General features: G+C 42.0%; 1 protein-coding gene across 3 annotated transcripts in view; it reads left to right on the top strand.

The window, feature by feature from the left end:
• The first annotated feature begins 2,451 nt into the window (after positions 1–2,451).
• The window catches only part of EGFLAM (EGF like, fibronectin type III and laminin G domains), a 170,756-nt gene continuing 158,060 nt past the window's right edge, over positions 2,452–15,147 (top strand). For all 3 annotated transcript variants that reach the window (XM_042452513.1, XM_042452512.1, XM_042452511.1), the window contains exon 1: positions 2,452–2,643. In XM_042452513.1, coding sequence (XP_042308447.1) covers positions 2,541–2,643 — 103 coding nt within the window. In that variant the 5' untranslated portion in view covers positions 2,452–2,540. The remainder of the gene's footprint in view (positions 2,644–15,147) is intronic.

The raw sequence follows: 15,147 nt of genomic DNA, 5'->3' as shown, positions 1-15,147 counted from the left end.
AAATCTCTGCAGTTAGATTTTCATATTTTGGAAAAAGAGCAATCGGATGAGCCTTAGCCTCTACCCCAGCTCCAGTTTATGATGTACAGACTTCAAATGGTATACAATGATTAGAATGATATGTGTTATGATGTATTAGTGCATATACTCATGTATAGGTCTAGACATTTTAGTAAAAAAATTGACCCAAAAACCTAAGTCGACTTATCCATGGGTCAATGTAAGTACTACACTATAACTCTTATAAAAGAAAGGAACCATCCCCAGGTGAAAGCCAAGAGTGCAATCTGTCTTAGAAGCACTGATCCCCTTCTATTCTCTCATCCATCAAGCCTTTAGTGTGAACACAAGTAGTTTTACCAACTGGAATTTTGTTAAATTCTTTGGCATCATTTTCCTTTGTTTCATCCTTTAGATCCATTGTTATATGTCCCTATGTTTTACCCTCAACATATCCATGGGTCATATCAAAATCCATAATTTGGGCCCCAAAACCTGTTGACTTATACATGAGATTGACTTATAGTCGCGTATATACAATATGTATGTATTATTATAATTATGAGTTGTTTTAATTTCAAATTTATATTAATATTTATTTTTATGTTTTTATGGAGCCCATGAAGAAGGTCACTGAAATGGACATTGGGTGAAACGCACTGGCCGTTTTCCAAAAAAAAGAAGCAGCCATTCACTGAACAACTAGAGACGTGTCCCCTTTTATTTTTCTGTGTCTTCCTTCATAGAAATGTTGTAAAGTGTTGGACTGAGACTTGAGGCATCCAGGTTTGAGTCTCCATTGAACCATAAAAAAATCACCTCACAATACTGTTGTGAGAAGAGCCACCATTAACAAAGGAAATGTGTTCCTGGGCATCATTTGTTTAACTGAAATGTTGCTGCCAGAGGCAGGAATAACATGGGGAAAATAAGGATAAGTTCCTACACCACAAAAAAAGAAGACAACTCTCAACATGTTTTGGCAAACCCTTTGTTCAAAACTAACAATGGTCCAAAGCACACTGCAGAAATAATCCAGTTTGAGACCACTTTAACTACCCTGGCTCAATGCTAAGGAATTCTGGGAGCTGCAGTTTTGTGAAACATTTAGCTCCTCTCTGTCAGAGAGCTGAAGTGCCACAATAAGCTACAATTCCCAGGATTCCCTAGCACTGAGCCAGGGCACTTAAAGTGGTCTTGAACTGGATTATTTCTGCAATGTGTTTGGAACCTTTAGGCTCAAAGGTGCTACAAAACTCAACATCTTTATCAATGACTTGGATGAAGGAAGAGAGGGCATGCTTATCAAATTTGCACATGACACCAAATTAGGAGGAATAGCTAATACTCCAGAGGACAGGAACAAAATTCAAAATGGCCTTAATAGATTAGAAAGGTGGGCCAAAGCTAATAAAATGAATTTCAACAACAAGGTATTGCACTTAGGGTGGAAAAATGGAATGAACAGATATAGGAGGCTGAATGAAACTACATGTGAAAGGGATCTGGGAGTCCAAGTAGACCACAAATTGAACATTAGTCACAGTGTGATGTGCAGCTAACAAGGCCAATGCGATTTTAGGCTGCATCAAAAGAAGTATAGTGTCTAGATCAAGGAAGAATAGTGCCACTCTATTCTGCTTTGGTCAGGCCCCACCTGGAATACTGTGTCCAGTTCTGGGCACCACAATTCAAAAAGGACATTGAGAAACTGGAACGTGTGACTAAAATGGTGAAGGGTCTGGAAACCATGCCCTATGAGGAATGCCTTAGGGAGCTGGGGATGTTTAGCCTAGAGAAGAGAAGATTAAGAGGTGATATGATAGCCCTGTTTAAATATTTGAAGGGATGTCATATTGAGGAGGGAGCTAATTTGTTTTCTGCTGCTCCAGAGACTAGAACACAGAACGATGGATGCAAACTGCACAAAAAGAGATTCCACTTCAACATTAGGAGGAGCTTCCTGACAGTAAGGGCTGTTCGACTGTGGAACACACTCCTTCCTCGGAGAGTGATGGAGTCTCCTTCTTTGGAGGTCTTTAAGCAGATGATGGTTGGCCCTCTGTCCGGGATACTTTGATTGAGAGTTCCTGCATGGCAGAATGGGGATGGACTGGACGGCCCTTGGAGTCCCTTCCAATGAAAACCTCTCTCTCTCAGTGACTGTGGACTCCCACAAATCCGTGCTTCTGAAGGCAGAGTGGAGGGCATCCTCCTGCAGTCCCCAGAACTCTCCAGCCTTGAGCCAGGGCGGTTGAAGCGGCATCATACCGGATTATTACTGTAGTGTGGATCCAGACAGAATGTAAGCCCCTCCTCATCTTTTCTTGGAAGCAGCAGCAGTCTGTAATCCTCTCCCAAGAAGGAAGGCAGATCTCCGCCTCCTTCCTCCCCCTCCTCCTCCTCCTCCTCCGCAGCAGCCCCACGGTCTTCTCTCCTCCTCTCGAAGCCTGGCTGCCTAGTTTCCCCTCGTCTCCCCCAGATCCCTTCTCCCTCCCTTTGGCCAAAGTTGGCTGGGAAGAGTGCTTGCCTCTCTGGAGATGGCTCTTTTCTCCCTCGACGGCTGCCTGCCTTGGCTGCTGCTCCTGCTTTCTTCCCTCGGATCTTCGGCTGCCATCCGGAGGACCATCCCTCGGAGGCAAGGTGAGCAAGGAGCCCGGGCTTTTTTTTTGGGGGGGGGGGGTGAGGCTGAGACGGTGTCCCCCTTCCCAAAAGCCAAGCTGTCCAGGGATTTTTCTGGGTCAGAGAGAGGGTTTCAGCCCTTGGCTCTTCTCTGAGGCTGAGAGAGTGTGACTTGGGTGTAAGGTCACCCCACTGGGTTTGCATGGATTCGAACCCTGCTCTCCAGAGTCCTAGTCCACCCCTCAAACTACTACTACTACTACACCACGTTGTCTCTTGTCCTGGGTATAAGTTGCCTTCCTCTAAGGCTGAGAGAGTGTGACTTGCCTAAGGTTATAGAGTCATAGAATCCTAGAGACCCCAAGGGCCATGCATGGACTCTCAATCAAAGGTTGCCTCAGTGGGTTTGCATGGCCCAGCCAGGATTCAAACCCTGCTCTCCAGAGTCCTAGTCCAACGCTCAAACTACTACTGCTACTATACTGGCTCTGAGGCTGAGAGAGTGTGACTTGCCTAAGGTCACCCCAGGAGGTTTCCATGTCTCAATCGGGATTCGAATCCTGATCCTCCTGGGTCTCTGAGGCTGAGAGGGAGTGACTCCAGAAACTGAAGCCAGGATGTTGTAGTGCCCCCAACAAAACCACCAAACCCAGAACTCCAGTGCCTGGAGCAATTAAAGACGAATCGAAGCTGGTGCATCCCTGCAGTGCGGATGCAGTGGCTCTGGCCGGGGTTGCTGCTTGTGTGCCGTTGTCATTCTGGTTCCAATAAAGAGAGGAAAAAGTGGGGGAGAGTCCAGACAGATGGCATGTGATCTCAATTACTTGGGCGCTGGAGGGAAAAGGGCCCTGGCCCGACTCCCCCGCAGCCAGCCAGCCAGCCAGCCAGCCAGCCCTCCTTGGAGCCAGATGGCGAGTTCCTGCCCTGGAAAGAAGCCTCCGAGGAGCCTTCGCCTCTATCTGCCCCAGCCCCAGATTAGAACAGCCCCAGAAGACATTCTGGAGAAGGAGACAACCTGCAGGGAGCACACATTTCTGCTTATTTGGGCCAGTCTTCTTTCTCCCCAGATTTGCCTCTGCCTTGGCTTCCTTCCCATTCCCTTCATGATTTGGTCCAGTTTGGGACTGCTCTGACTGCCCTGGCTCAATGCTAGGGGATCCTGGGAATTATAGTTTTGTGAGATATTTAGCCTTCTCTGGTTCAAAACACACTGAGGAAATCATCCAGTTTGAGACCACTTTAAATGTCCTGGCTCAATGCTAGATAATTCTGGGAACTGTACTTTTGTGAGACATTTAGCCTTCTCTGTCAGAGAGCTCGGGTGCCACAATAAACTACAATTCCCAGGATTCCCTAACACTGAGCGGCGTCAAATTATTGTTATTTCTACAGTGTGGTTTGGATCTAAGACGCTGCTGCTTTTTCTTCCTCCTTGGCTGTTTCTGTACTGCAGAAATAATCCAGGATGAGACCATTTTAATTGCCATGGCTCAATGCTAGGGAATTCTGGGCACTGGAGTTTGATGGGGCATCGGAGCTCTCTAACAGGGAAGGTGAAAGGTCTCGTAAAACTACAATTCCCAGAGTTCCCTAGCATTGAGACATGGCAGTTAAAAGTGGTTTCAAACAGGATTATTGCTGCCCTGTGGATGCAGCTCCACTTTTCATGATTATCTTTGTTATTAAAAGACATTGATTAGCAGATGTGTCTTATGGTACTGGGAGAGCCAGCATGTTCGAATCCTATGACAGCCCTAGCAGTTCACTGGGTGATGTTGGCAAGTCACACTTTCTCAGCCTCAGAAGATGGCAGACACCCTCTGAAGAAACTTGTCAAGTAAGTCCGATGATACCGGTCACCTTAGCGTCACTATAAGTCAGAAATAACTTGAAACCACACAACCCCAGGTTTATGACTGGATAAACTAGAACTCAACTTCAGAGTTTATCCCCAGTGTAGAGTGAGGAAGTCTGCTTTCAGAAGGAAGTTTTGTTGGAAGAGAAGTTTGCAGAGATTTTTTTTTTAATTAGAGTACCTCATTTCCACTGCCATCAACATGGCGAATTCAACAAGTAGAGTTTCTCCCCATCCTTGCATCCCTATGCTAAGCAAAGCCAAACCTGTTGAATATTGATCTGGCACGTTAAAGATATAGGAACACTGCCAGGAAGAAGTGGAAATCGCTCTTCGTAATGCACAGCGACAACTCAGAAAATAAAATAATGGAACATAACCCATCACTCAGTAGCTCACTTATTTCACTGCATCTCTTTCTATGTACAGTGAACCCTTGGTATTTGCTTGGGTTTGGTTCCAGGACCTCCCATGGTTACCAAAATCCGTGGATGCTGAAGTCCCAGTAAATACAACGGCATAGTGAAATAGTGTCCCTTATATGAAATGGCAAAATCAAGGTTTGCTCTTTGGAATTTATATGTATATTGAATATTTTCATTTGTGGATGGTTGAACCCATGGCTACAGAGGACCGACAGTAGTAAGGCGTTGCTTTTTTCCCCAGAGCAAGTGGGTTGGAGCCAAAGTTCTGTTTTCTCTGTTAATTTTACGGAGAGCAAGGGAAATGGTTGATGTTAGACATACACACTATTAGTAACTTATCTCTTATGGGGAATAAATATTTTATTGGTTAATGAGACTCCATTTCAAAATTAACTTTTCCTCCTGTCCGAGAGTCTCATTATACATCTCTTACCTTAATTTGTTTGCATACTCAAGGGTCGCTATGTAACAAGATCTCTTGGGAGAGATGCCTCTTATTCTCTTTTATTCATTTCAGACATGATCCCCAGAGTGTGGATGCCGGGGCATCAGGTTCTCTGTCATCTTATTGTACCAAGTGTCAGCATGTTAATTGGATCGGACCTTAATTCTTCTGGTGGAATTAGCCAATCAGTGCCTCTTTCAGCAAATGCAAATGGAAAAGCTGATTAGGCAAATATAATATTAACAGAGAATTCTGTAAGGTTTTAGAAATGTGGGTTGTTCAGGTGGGAGGGAAGCCGTGCAGCAACAGTTCCTCTTTGCAGAGGTATCAGAAGGCGAGTGTAAGGAGTGCGGACTGCACTGGGTGACACCCTACACGAAGGTGACACCACTACTCCCCAGATATCTGCTCTTTGGCAAAAATTGGCTATGGCATTCGTCTGCATCCCTTTAAAATGCTGGGGTTTAGCAGGAGAGATGATGGTGTGAGTGGGGCGAGGCTCAATGGGATGAGAAAGAGAGGCCTCAGCTTTTTAAAATTTAAAACATTTACATTCTAAAATTAATTTACTGTATATACTCATGTATAAGTCTAGAAATGTTAGTAAAAAAATTTGATCTAACAAACCCGAGTTGTATTTTTTTGTGGGTTTTTCGGGCTATGCGGCCATGTTCTAGAAGAGTTTATTCCTGATGTTTTGCCAGCATCAGAGAACATGGTCACATAGCCTGAAAAACCCACAAAAAACTATGGATCCCAGCCATGAAAGCCTTCAACTTTACAAATCTGAGTCGACTTATACACAGGTCAATTAAGTACTGTACTTCAACTCTAATTCTAATTCTAATAATAATAATGATAACCATCATCTGGTGGAAGGCAAGAGTGTAATCTCTCCTGGACACACTGACTCTCCCCCCTATTATCTTATCCATCCAGCCTTTAGTATGAACACAAACAGTTATGCCTGCTGGAGTTTTGTAAATCCTTTGACATTGTTTTCCTTTGCTTTGTCCTTTAGACCCTTTGTTTCCTGCCCCTAAGTTTTACCTCAACTTATCCATGGGTCATATCAAAATGCCTAATACTGGCCCCAAACCTGCCCTCGACTTATACATGAAGTCAAGTCGACTTATAGTCGAATATATATGGTAATATGTTTTTTAAACAACATATTCTTTTTAAAATTTTCTTTCAAAACATCACCCCTTACCAGATTATCACATGAAATTGTGCCTGTAGACACATTTAGGCTGTGTATACAATACTGTAACATAAAAGTATGATTTTAATTTTGCTAGTTGTTTGTCACAACTATAGTTGGCCCTCAACATTTGCGGCTTTGATTGTTTGCAGTTTTGATTAGTATCTTCTTTCTAGGAATTGCTAGGTCTTTCAGTGCAACTCTGCCAGAAGTTGTGCTTGAGAACCTAGACGTTCCTGGAGCACACTTCTCTAGGAATTTGAAGGTCCTCCAACATGATTCTATGATCAACTTCTGGCAGATGTTGACCATAGAGTTTCACTTGAGGACATGGAGCTTCCTAGAGAGGTGTTTGTTTCAGGTAAAAAGAATAGTGTTTTTCCACATTCATGGGAGTCCTTCACCCCTAACCCCAGTGAATGTGGAGGGACCACTGTCTTGTCATTGTATTCAGTGCTATACTGGAATTATGATTTATGAGGACGATAAATCAAAAATGTTACTAAGGTTTCTGTAGGGAGGTATGGGAGGAGGTCAATGGGGGAACAACACCATGAGTTACTGCACCAGGTGACAACAACCCTAGTGAAGGCACTACTCTCTGGGAAGGTCTCTAACCCAGTGAAAGAGGAGACACAGAAGATCTGAGGTCCACTTCTCCAGTCTTGGCTGGGAAAGATCCAGCCAGTATCTGAGGGCTTTCATGTCAGCAGGGAGGTCAGTGTACTCCAGGTACAGTATGGATCTGAACTTTTGAGGTTTAGCACCATGGATGGATCCTTTACACTAATGTGGAACTCAACAACTGAAAAAAAAAAGCTGTTGCTGGAAACCTTCAAGAGCTGCTTCTAGTCAGGGTAGTGTAGAGGGTAAGATCTAGATGACCATCAGTCTGTCTCACATTGACTTCCTTTATTCCTAGGATGAGCTCAAAGAGGAGAATCTGTTAGTTCAGGGGTGGCAGAAGGGTGGCCCATGGACCACATGTGGTCCTTGAGGCTCCAAATTGCTGCTCTTAACCCCCCAATCATCCTAAGCACCCAGATGCCCCCCCATAACAAAAAATTCAATCGGTTATTTTTGCCCAACCTGTATGGCTCAAATTACCTACAAAATACAGTGGTTTTCTCACCCCAGCTTCCTCTCCATATAGCCCCCAAAGCAAAAACGGGGTGGGTGGGTGGGTGAAGACGCTGAAATCAAAACTTGAAATGATCTGTCATGGTTTCTGTTTGCATCTGGTGTGCTTGTGCAGTCCACCAGGCGGGTGGAAATTGCTCCCTGCCCCTTCTGAAGTTGCTCATCCAAGTGTTAGTGACATTAGCACACGGTTTGGTTGGAGCTATGGTTGGGTAAAGCTGCACTAGCATTGGTATCCGAATTAGTTGTTTAGATGGTGCCTCCACATTTGAATCAGATGAGGGGCTATGAAGGAAACAACAGAGGTTCAAGTTCAGCTGTACTACTGTATATACTCATGTATAAGTCTAGAAATTTTAGTCAAAATGTATGTATTATATTTTAACTCTTATTTAAAAAGGAGTCATCCCTTGGTGAAAGTCAAGAATGTAATCTGTCCTGGAAGCACCAATTCTTCTCTATTTTCTTATCCATCCAGTCTTTAGTGTGAGCACAAAGTTATGTCTGCTGGAATTTGTAAAGTTCTTTGACATTGTTAACTTTACTTCATCCTTTAGATCCTTTGTTATATGCCTCTAGGTTTTACCCTTGATTTATCCATGATTCATATAAAAATCCATAATTTTGGCCCTAAAACTTGCTCTTGATTTATACATGAGGTTGACTTATAGTCGAGTATATACGGTAATCTACTTTCACTAAATATGTCTATATGGAGATACATCAACTCCCATCCCCGTACTGTCAAATAATGCAAGTTAGCCTTCTTTCTGTATGTCTGGCAGAAACATGAAAGGGAGCTTTGTTGGATGTGCCCATTTCCCAGAGCTCCTCCAATCAAGTTGTGATAGTCCTTAGACCTGGATTCTTTGAAGTATGGTGGTGCCCTCCATGTGCACATTGGTACACAAGGAAAGGCCCATCTTTCACCACCTGAATGTTTGGGTGATGGACTGATGTAGTCGCTGGAAATATTCGTAACGGACAGCGAGGTTAGTTTTTCCAGATCTGTAAGTCTCCTCATATGTTCATTCCTGTTGGGTGAAGATCCAGTGACATTCCAGTTGTTGTTAGAGTCCTGCTCATATCAGGGATGATGGGAGCTTTAGTACAGTAATGTGGATAGTGGCAAGAGATGATGGGAGTTGTTGTCCAACAACATTGGGTGTGTGTGTGTGTGTGCTGCATTTTCCCCACCCTGGTGCTGGAGTAATCTTCTATTCTCCTTTCAACAACAATAATAGCAGCAGCAGCAGTAGCAGCAATAGCTTCCCTATGCACCGCAACTTGCTCCATAGTTTCCCTGTTCTCATAGTTAAGCACTGCTTAACTGTACTTTGAGATCCACAGCTTGTTGCTGTGCCTTCAGTGTCTTTCAGTAAACAGGATGCAAATTGTCTGCTTTTCTTTATGACAGCCTTTGAAATAGTTGAAAATGACTTTGGATGCGTATAAGCAATTCTTAATGGAGGAGGCTGTCATAACTAATTAAAAGCACTTCTGCACATTCTGTTAAAGTGACACAATCATGCTTATAGAAAACAAACAAACAAACAGTAAGGCAGCAGATCCTTGTTTGGGGAAGGGCTGTAGCTCAGTGGTAGATAGACCACATGGCTTCATGTGCATAACTCCACAGGAAAATGAAGGAAAAAAGCTGCCGCTTGAGAACCTGAAGCCCCGTTCCCAGTTAGAATAAGCAATATGGTACTAAATGTACCAGTGCCACAACTCAATATGAGTCAGGTCCATATGTCCATAAATTGGTGCTTTCCTTAGTATCTGACCTTATGCTGCAACATATGGAAGTATTTTGAGAATCTAGGGACCCCATTTAAATAGAATGTTCCTTGAGATCATGAACTGGCACATCCCATAAAGCAGCTGTCAGATTAATATTATCCCTGGTGAAATTCTAGGCAAATAGTGTACTGGTTTTGTATTTAGGAAGAAGTTTTAAGTGTGGATGAAATTTCAAGGACACCAGTTGTTTTTGTGTGTGTGCCAGACCTTCAGCAAATACATATCTGCTTGTATGCATGAGTCCTTTACCATCCTTGTTTGTAGTCAGTTATCTGTTTTTGCTGATTTTTGTTCATCTTTGAATGACTGCAATCATTTTTTATTTTCTTGATTCCAGGTCTGTTTGGCATTAAAACCTTTATTACTTTTTTTAAAAGTGTACAGTTTTTTGGATGTTAGAAGTGCAAATAAATATGGGAAGAAATGGAGGTTGGTTGTACTGGCTGTTAAAACTTTAAAGACATTGGTGGCTGTCAGTTGAGATAAAATTCCTTTTAAGGGCTGGGTTAAATTGGCATGTGTTCATAAATGTATGTGGGGGGGATGTAATCACCTCTCATGGCTTTGCTTCTCTGCTGACTGCTTGATCAGCAGAATTGGGATCATCTGAAACACCCAAGACTGAAACAGACACATGGAACAGCTATACAAATAAACTGAAGTTTCTGTGTGTCTGTTTATTATCAAATCACATGAAACTGGCTGGACAGATTTTCTCCAAATGTTGAGGGTATGTTTGGAATGGATTTCAAATATAGGCTATATGGTGTACACACAATTTATTTTGTGGGGGATGCTGGAAGGCCCTCAAATAATTTTTTCCTGTCACACAGTGTAATGTGTTTGGCACGCTTCTGTTAAAGGCAATTGAGTCTGGTGTGTAATGTGAAGCACATTTGAGCACCCATAGGCTGTATCTGCATTGTAGAAATAATCCAGGTTGACATCGTTTTAACTGGCATGGCTCCATGATATGGAATCCTAGAACTGTAGTTTGTTGTGGCACCAGAGCAGATCTTAGTGGCAAACCCCTTCCAAAGAAGCTTGGCAAGAAAACCCCATGATAGTTTTGCCTTAGGGTTGCAAGAAATGACATGTAGACACAAAGCAAACAACAAACCTATAATATATAGAGAACATTGCTGGATCGGACCAATAGTCTACCTAGTCCAGGGGCAGGGACTTTTAAGACCTCAGTCTAAGTCTTTGGGGTTCCCCAGACAATTATGCTGTCAGACTCCTTTGGTATAACACCATTGTTTGGTAGTTTTCTGGCATTTGTGTATATTTTTTGTCCTGTTTTAAAAGTTTCAGATTTCCCTTCTAAAGCTTAATTATTGGTAGTAAGAGATTTAAGTTAAAATGTGCTGCTGTTTTTGATCTCTTCTTTTGGCTTCACAAAGCAACATAATGTAGTCCTTGGTTTCTTTCAAACAGGAGAGAACGTCTGTGAAAAGGAATTAGGCTTCAGCCTCAAAGAAGTGCTCTAGCCTTGAGCTTGTATTGCCAGGGTTGACAACTGTATGGGGCCCAGATCCAATTTCCCTTCCCACAATGATCTTGCAGGCCATACTTATCATAACAAGCCCACATACCACTATTTCCCTCTGCAGTCCCTCTTAAAATGGTAGAAGGAAGTGACATTGTATCATTTTGTGTCACCATTTTGAGAAGGATTGCAGAAGAAAATGGAGGTAGTTCAGGTTTCTATGTTACTTCTGTGGCTATTTTTGTATGTCTTCACTTGTTTGCGGAGCTTTCTGTCCAAAAATCTGACCTTTAAAAAAAAATTGGGGGGAATTGTGGGACTGATGGGGGTCTCAGAAACTACAAAAGTTGGTTCAGTGACTGTGTGTGATTTGTGAGCTTCAGCTTGCCCACCCCAGCCATGGTCGAACACATTTTTTCCTCAGTAGCCAACCAGAGGTCTTTGGAAAAATCATAACCACATCTTGAAGGCAATGTTGTTACTCATTGAGAACCTCTACTTCTAATTCTGAAACTTGCTAAGGACCAAAACACACTGCAGAAATAATCCAGTTTGAGACCACTTTAACTGCCCTGGCTCAAGGCTAGGGATTTCTGGGAGCTATAATTCTGTGAAACATTTAGCCTTCTCTGTCAGAGAGCTCTGGTGCCACAATAAACTACAATCCCCGGGATTCCCTAGCACTGAGCCAGGGCCGTTAAAGCGGTCTCGAACTGGATTATTTCTGCTATGTGTTTTGGACCAAAGTTTCATAGGGTGCTTGTGAGGGACAAATAACATACAAGTAGGTTGATGGAATCATTAGCTTTATTAAGAACTTATTTATTTTTTTGTTTTTGTGACCACTGTTCCTATAAGCTTGGCCTAAAAATTGCATGTTTAGTACAAAATGGTATGTGCAGCTGAGTACCTTGGAAGGAACTCCACACCAGCAGGATCACTACTTCTTCATAAGAAATAACTCTTTTTAAACACAAGGTTTTGAGGGACTGAGCTATGATGAGCTTTGTCTCAAATAAAAGTTTCACCATCTAATACATAGCATGCAACTGAACCTCACTGCCATTTTTTTTCTGCAGACTAAATGTTTGGGACCACCGTTTGTAAGTAGGGCAGTTTTAACACACCCGGAGCTTGATTTTAAACTTAAATTGCCCCCGACCAGAACTTAGAAAAATTCCTTTTTAAGAAGTTTCCCAGTCTCCTTACTGTAGAGATACAATCCCCCATCACTGTGTGGAGGTGAAATATAAGGCAAGGACAGCTGTGAAGCAAGAAGTGGTTTAAGCATCCCCTTCCCATGTCCAGTGATCCCAATTCAATCTGTTGTTCATCAACAGTTTCTCCATAGAAAAGGTTAGAAAATGAGGGATTTAATGTGACACACTCTAAACTAGTACAGTACATTTTAAACTGCATAAACTGCTTCCGATGCACTCTTAACTTGTGTAATTGCTTTCAACAATGAAAGGGCCAGATTGGAAGACATATATATTTTGTTCTATGTGGCCTCTGATGGCTTATTCATCAGTGACAACAGGATTGAGCACTGGAGCAGCTGGAATAGTAGGACAATGAGGACGTTCATGCCCATGAATGGTAAGCAGACAAATGGAATCACACAGCAGTTCTGTTAAAGGGCTTTTCATGGAATGGTATTTTTTTTTTCTAAACGTTGCTGGGGCTCTTGAAAGGGGGCACTTAAAAATACATAAAAGCCCTTCAGAAACGCCTACTGGGTTTTGATCTGGAGTAGAGGCCTTGTTGACGTCAGTGAGACTTTGCATAGCCATCAAGGGCAAAGTTTGGTCCTTGATGCTGAAATATTTGAGGGCCAGATTCAAATGGACTTTGCACTCTGTGTAATCTCTTCACCCTTGGGGAAGAAGCAGATGCAGAGATAAAATGCATACTCCAAAATGATATCCAAGCCAGAGTTTGGAAATAGTGTGTTTGGAGAATATAGTTGCAAGAATCCCTCAGCCTCCATGGTCAATGGCCATATTACCTGGGAAATTTCTGAGAACTGTAGTTCCCCCCAATAATGTTTCTAGGCTCTGTTTCTTCTATGCTAGATCACCATACTAAGGATACACAGTAGTGGGGACATTTTTGCAAGCTTGGCATGTTTAGAACTTTCATTCCAAGGCATTTGAACTTCCCTTTGGTATTTTGTTTAAAAAAGCATCAATTATGAATTCGCTTGAGCTTTGCATAGTGTATATCAGAGGCTGTTTCTTCTGCATCTCATGGCAATTTGGACCCACTATCTTCCCACTTCATTGCATATTTATTTTCCTCTCAACTGTTGATACACTTCATGTATCTGGTGCTGTGTGCTGTAGTCCATAAATATTTGTCTTTATGGTGCCACAACATTATTTTTCATTTATTTTCTGCAGCAGACCAACACAGTTATTAATTTCCCTGGAATTAAAAAAAAGAAAGAAATTCAGGGATAGTTGTAGTGCTTACTTGTGGCCTGGAGTTACAGTCCCTAAGTTCTCTGAAGTGAGCCAAAGGTATTTATGGACCAGTCCACAAGATAAATTAGGTCATTTATTAACTGCAGCTTAAAACATGGTATTTAATCAGATTCTGTTTGCAGATGCATCTCCAGTGATTTGATGCTAATCAAATACATTTTGGAACTAACACAAATAACCTGTTTGCATCTTGCAGTTTGCAATGAAAACATGTTATATGATAAACATTTTGCATGGATAATTTGATTAACAGAAATGATTATGTTTGTGAGGATCTTTGCTAAATATGACCTGGGTGATTAAAAAGAAAATGTCAGTCAAGCAACAAGTGCTATTGCAGTAGGGAAGGAATGGCTTACCTCTTGCAAGATAATAGGCTCCTCTGATTTAGCCCTGAGATTCTCTTTTTTTCAAATGCTGCATCAGAACTCCACAAAGATAAGAGAATCCTTTCTGCAGCTGATGCACATATACTGTTTTTATAAATGGAAGTACAGTCATCCCTTCCAATTTGCAAGGGATCCATTATGGACCCTCCTGTGATTCAGGAAATTCACTAATATCGAAGCCCCACTGATTACAGTGGGGTGTGTGCACTGCCTGGCTTGCCATCCATGAAAGATTGAGGGATGTGAATGGCAAGACCGTGAATCAGGAGGGATGACTGCATGTGTGTGCATTTGTGTGTATTCATCTAAGAACATATATTCTTGGCATGGAGCCAGTATTGGTTGTTAAGTGTACACACAATGCCAAATACACACCCATTATAGTGTAAAAATGCCAAGTATACGTGTTGGCAAGTGTTCTTTGAGCTGATATCATTTGTTTGTTTTCCTAATGTCAAAATGCCTCGGACTCACAACTTCCTCCTTTGATTCTTTCAAACACTAAAGTCTTACACTGTACAGTGTAAGAGGATGGTAAAAGCTTCAGTTGTCACTTGGAAACTAAATACATTCCCTGTAATATGTGAACTCAGGAAACTAGAAGTAAGGATCAGATCATAATCCTTTCCCACTAAACATAGTTTAAACAACATGAACAACAGGGGTTAGCTTAAAATCATATATGAATGTTTGTGATCTTTGCCTTTAGTTCATGAAAAGAAAGGAGAGACAGCTCACTGTGGTCTCCTGGAGGAAACATGAGCCTTAGGTTCACTCTGGCCTCTTGGAGGAAAAATCATGGTTTCATATAAAATGGCCCTGATAGATCCAGACAGAAATTTTGCCACAGGTGCTTTAGAGCTTCATAAGACAACAGTATATAGAACCAACTGAATTATCAAAAGACTTTTCAGAGGAGAGCCTCTTGCATCCCATGGTATTGCATGGATGCATGGAATTTAAGCATGGGAGGGGGGATTCACATTAACAAAGGTGGTTTTTTTGGGTTTTTTTTTTTTTTTTTACAAATTTATCCAAGTCATGCTTACTAGGACTGCAAATGGAAATGTGTACATATTTTTCAGTTTCCATCATCAGGAGGAAACCATAAAGCATGAGATTACTGCTTTCTCGAAATATAGCAAGGAAATGTGCACAGATAAACATGTGTATTTGAATATGCACAAAGATGGGAGATGTGTTAAAATGTGTACGTTCAGGAAGAAAGGCATAATAAATGCATGCACCAAGCAAAGGGTTTGTCAAAAAAGTCATTTCTGTGAGAAAAA

The sequence above is a fragment of the Sceloporus undulatus genome, chromosome 2 (genome assembly GCF_019175285.1).
Source record: "Sceloporus undulatus isolate JIND9_A2432 ecotype Alabama chromosome 2, SceUnd_v1.1, whole genome shotgun sequence".
In the NCBI taxonomy this organism is placed as follows: Eukaryota; Metazoa; Chordata; class Lepidosauria; order Squamata; family Phrynosomatidae; genus Sceloporus; species Sceloporus undulatus.
This window is presented reverse-complemented; position numbering and strand designations above follow the sequence as displayed.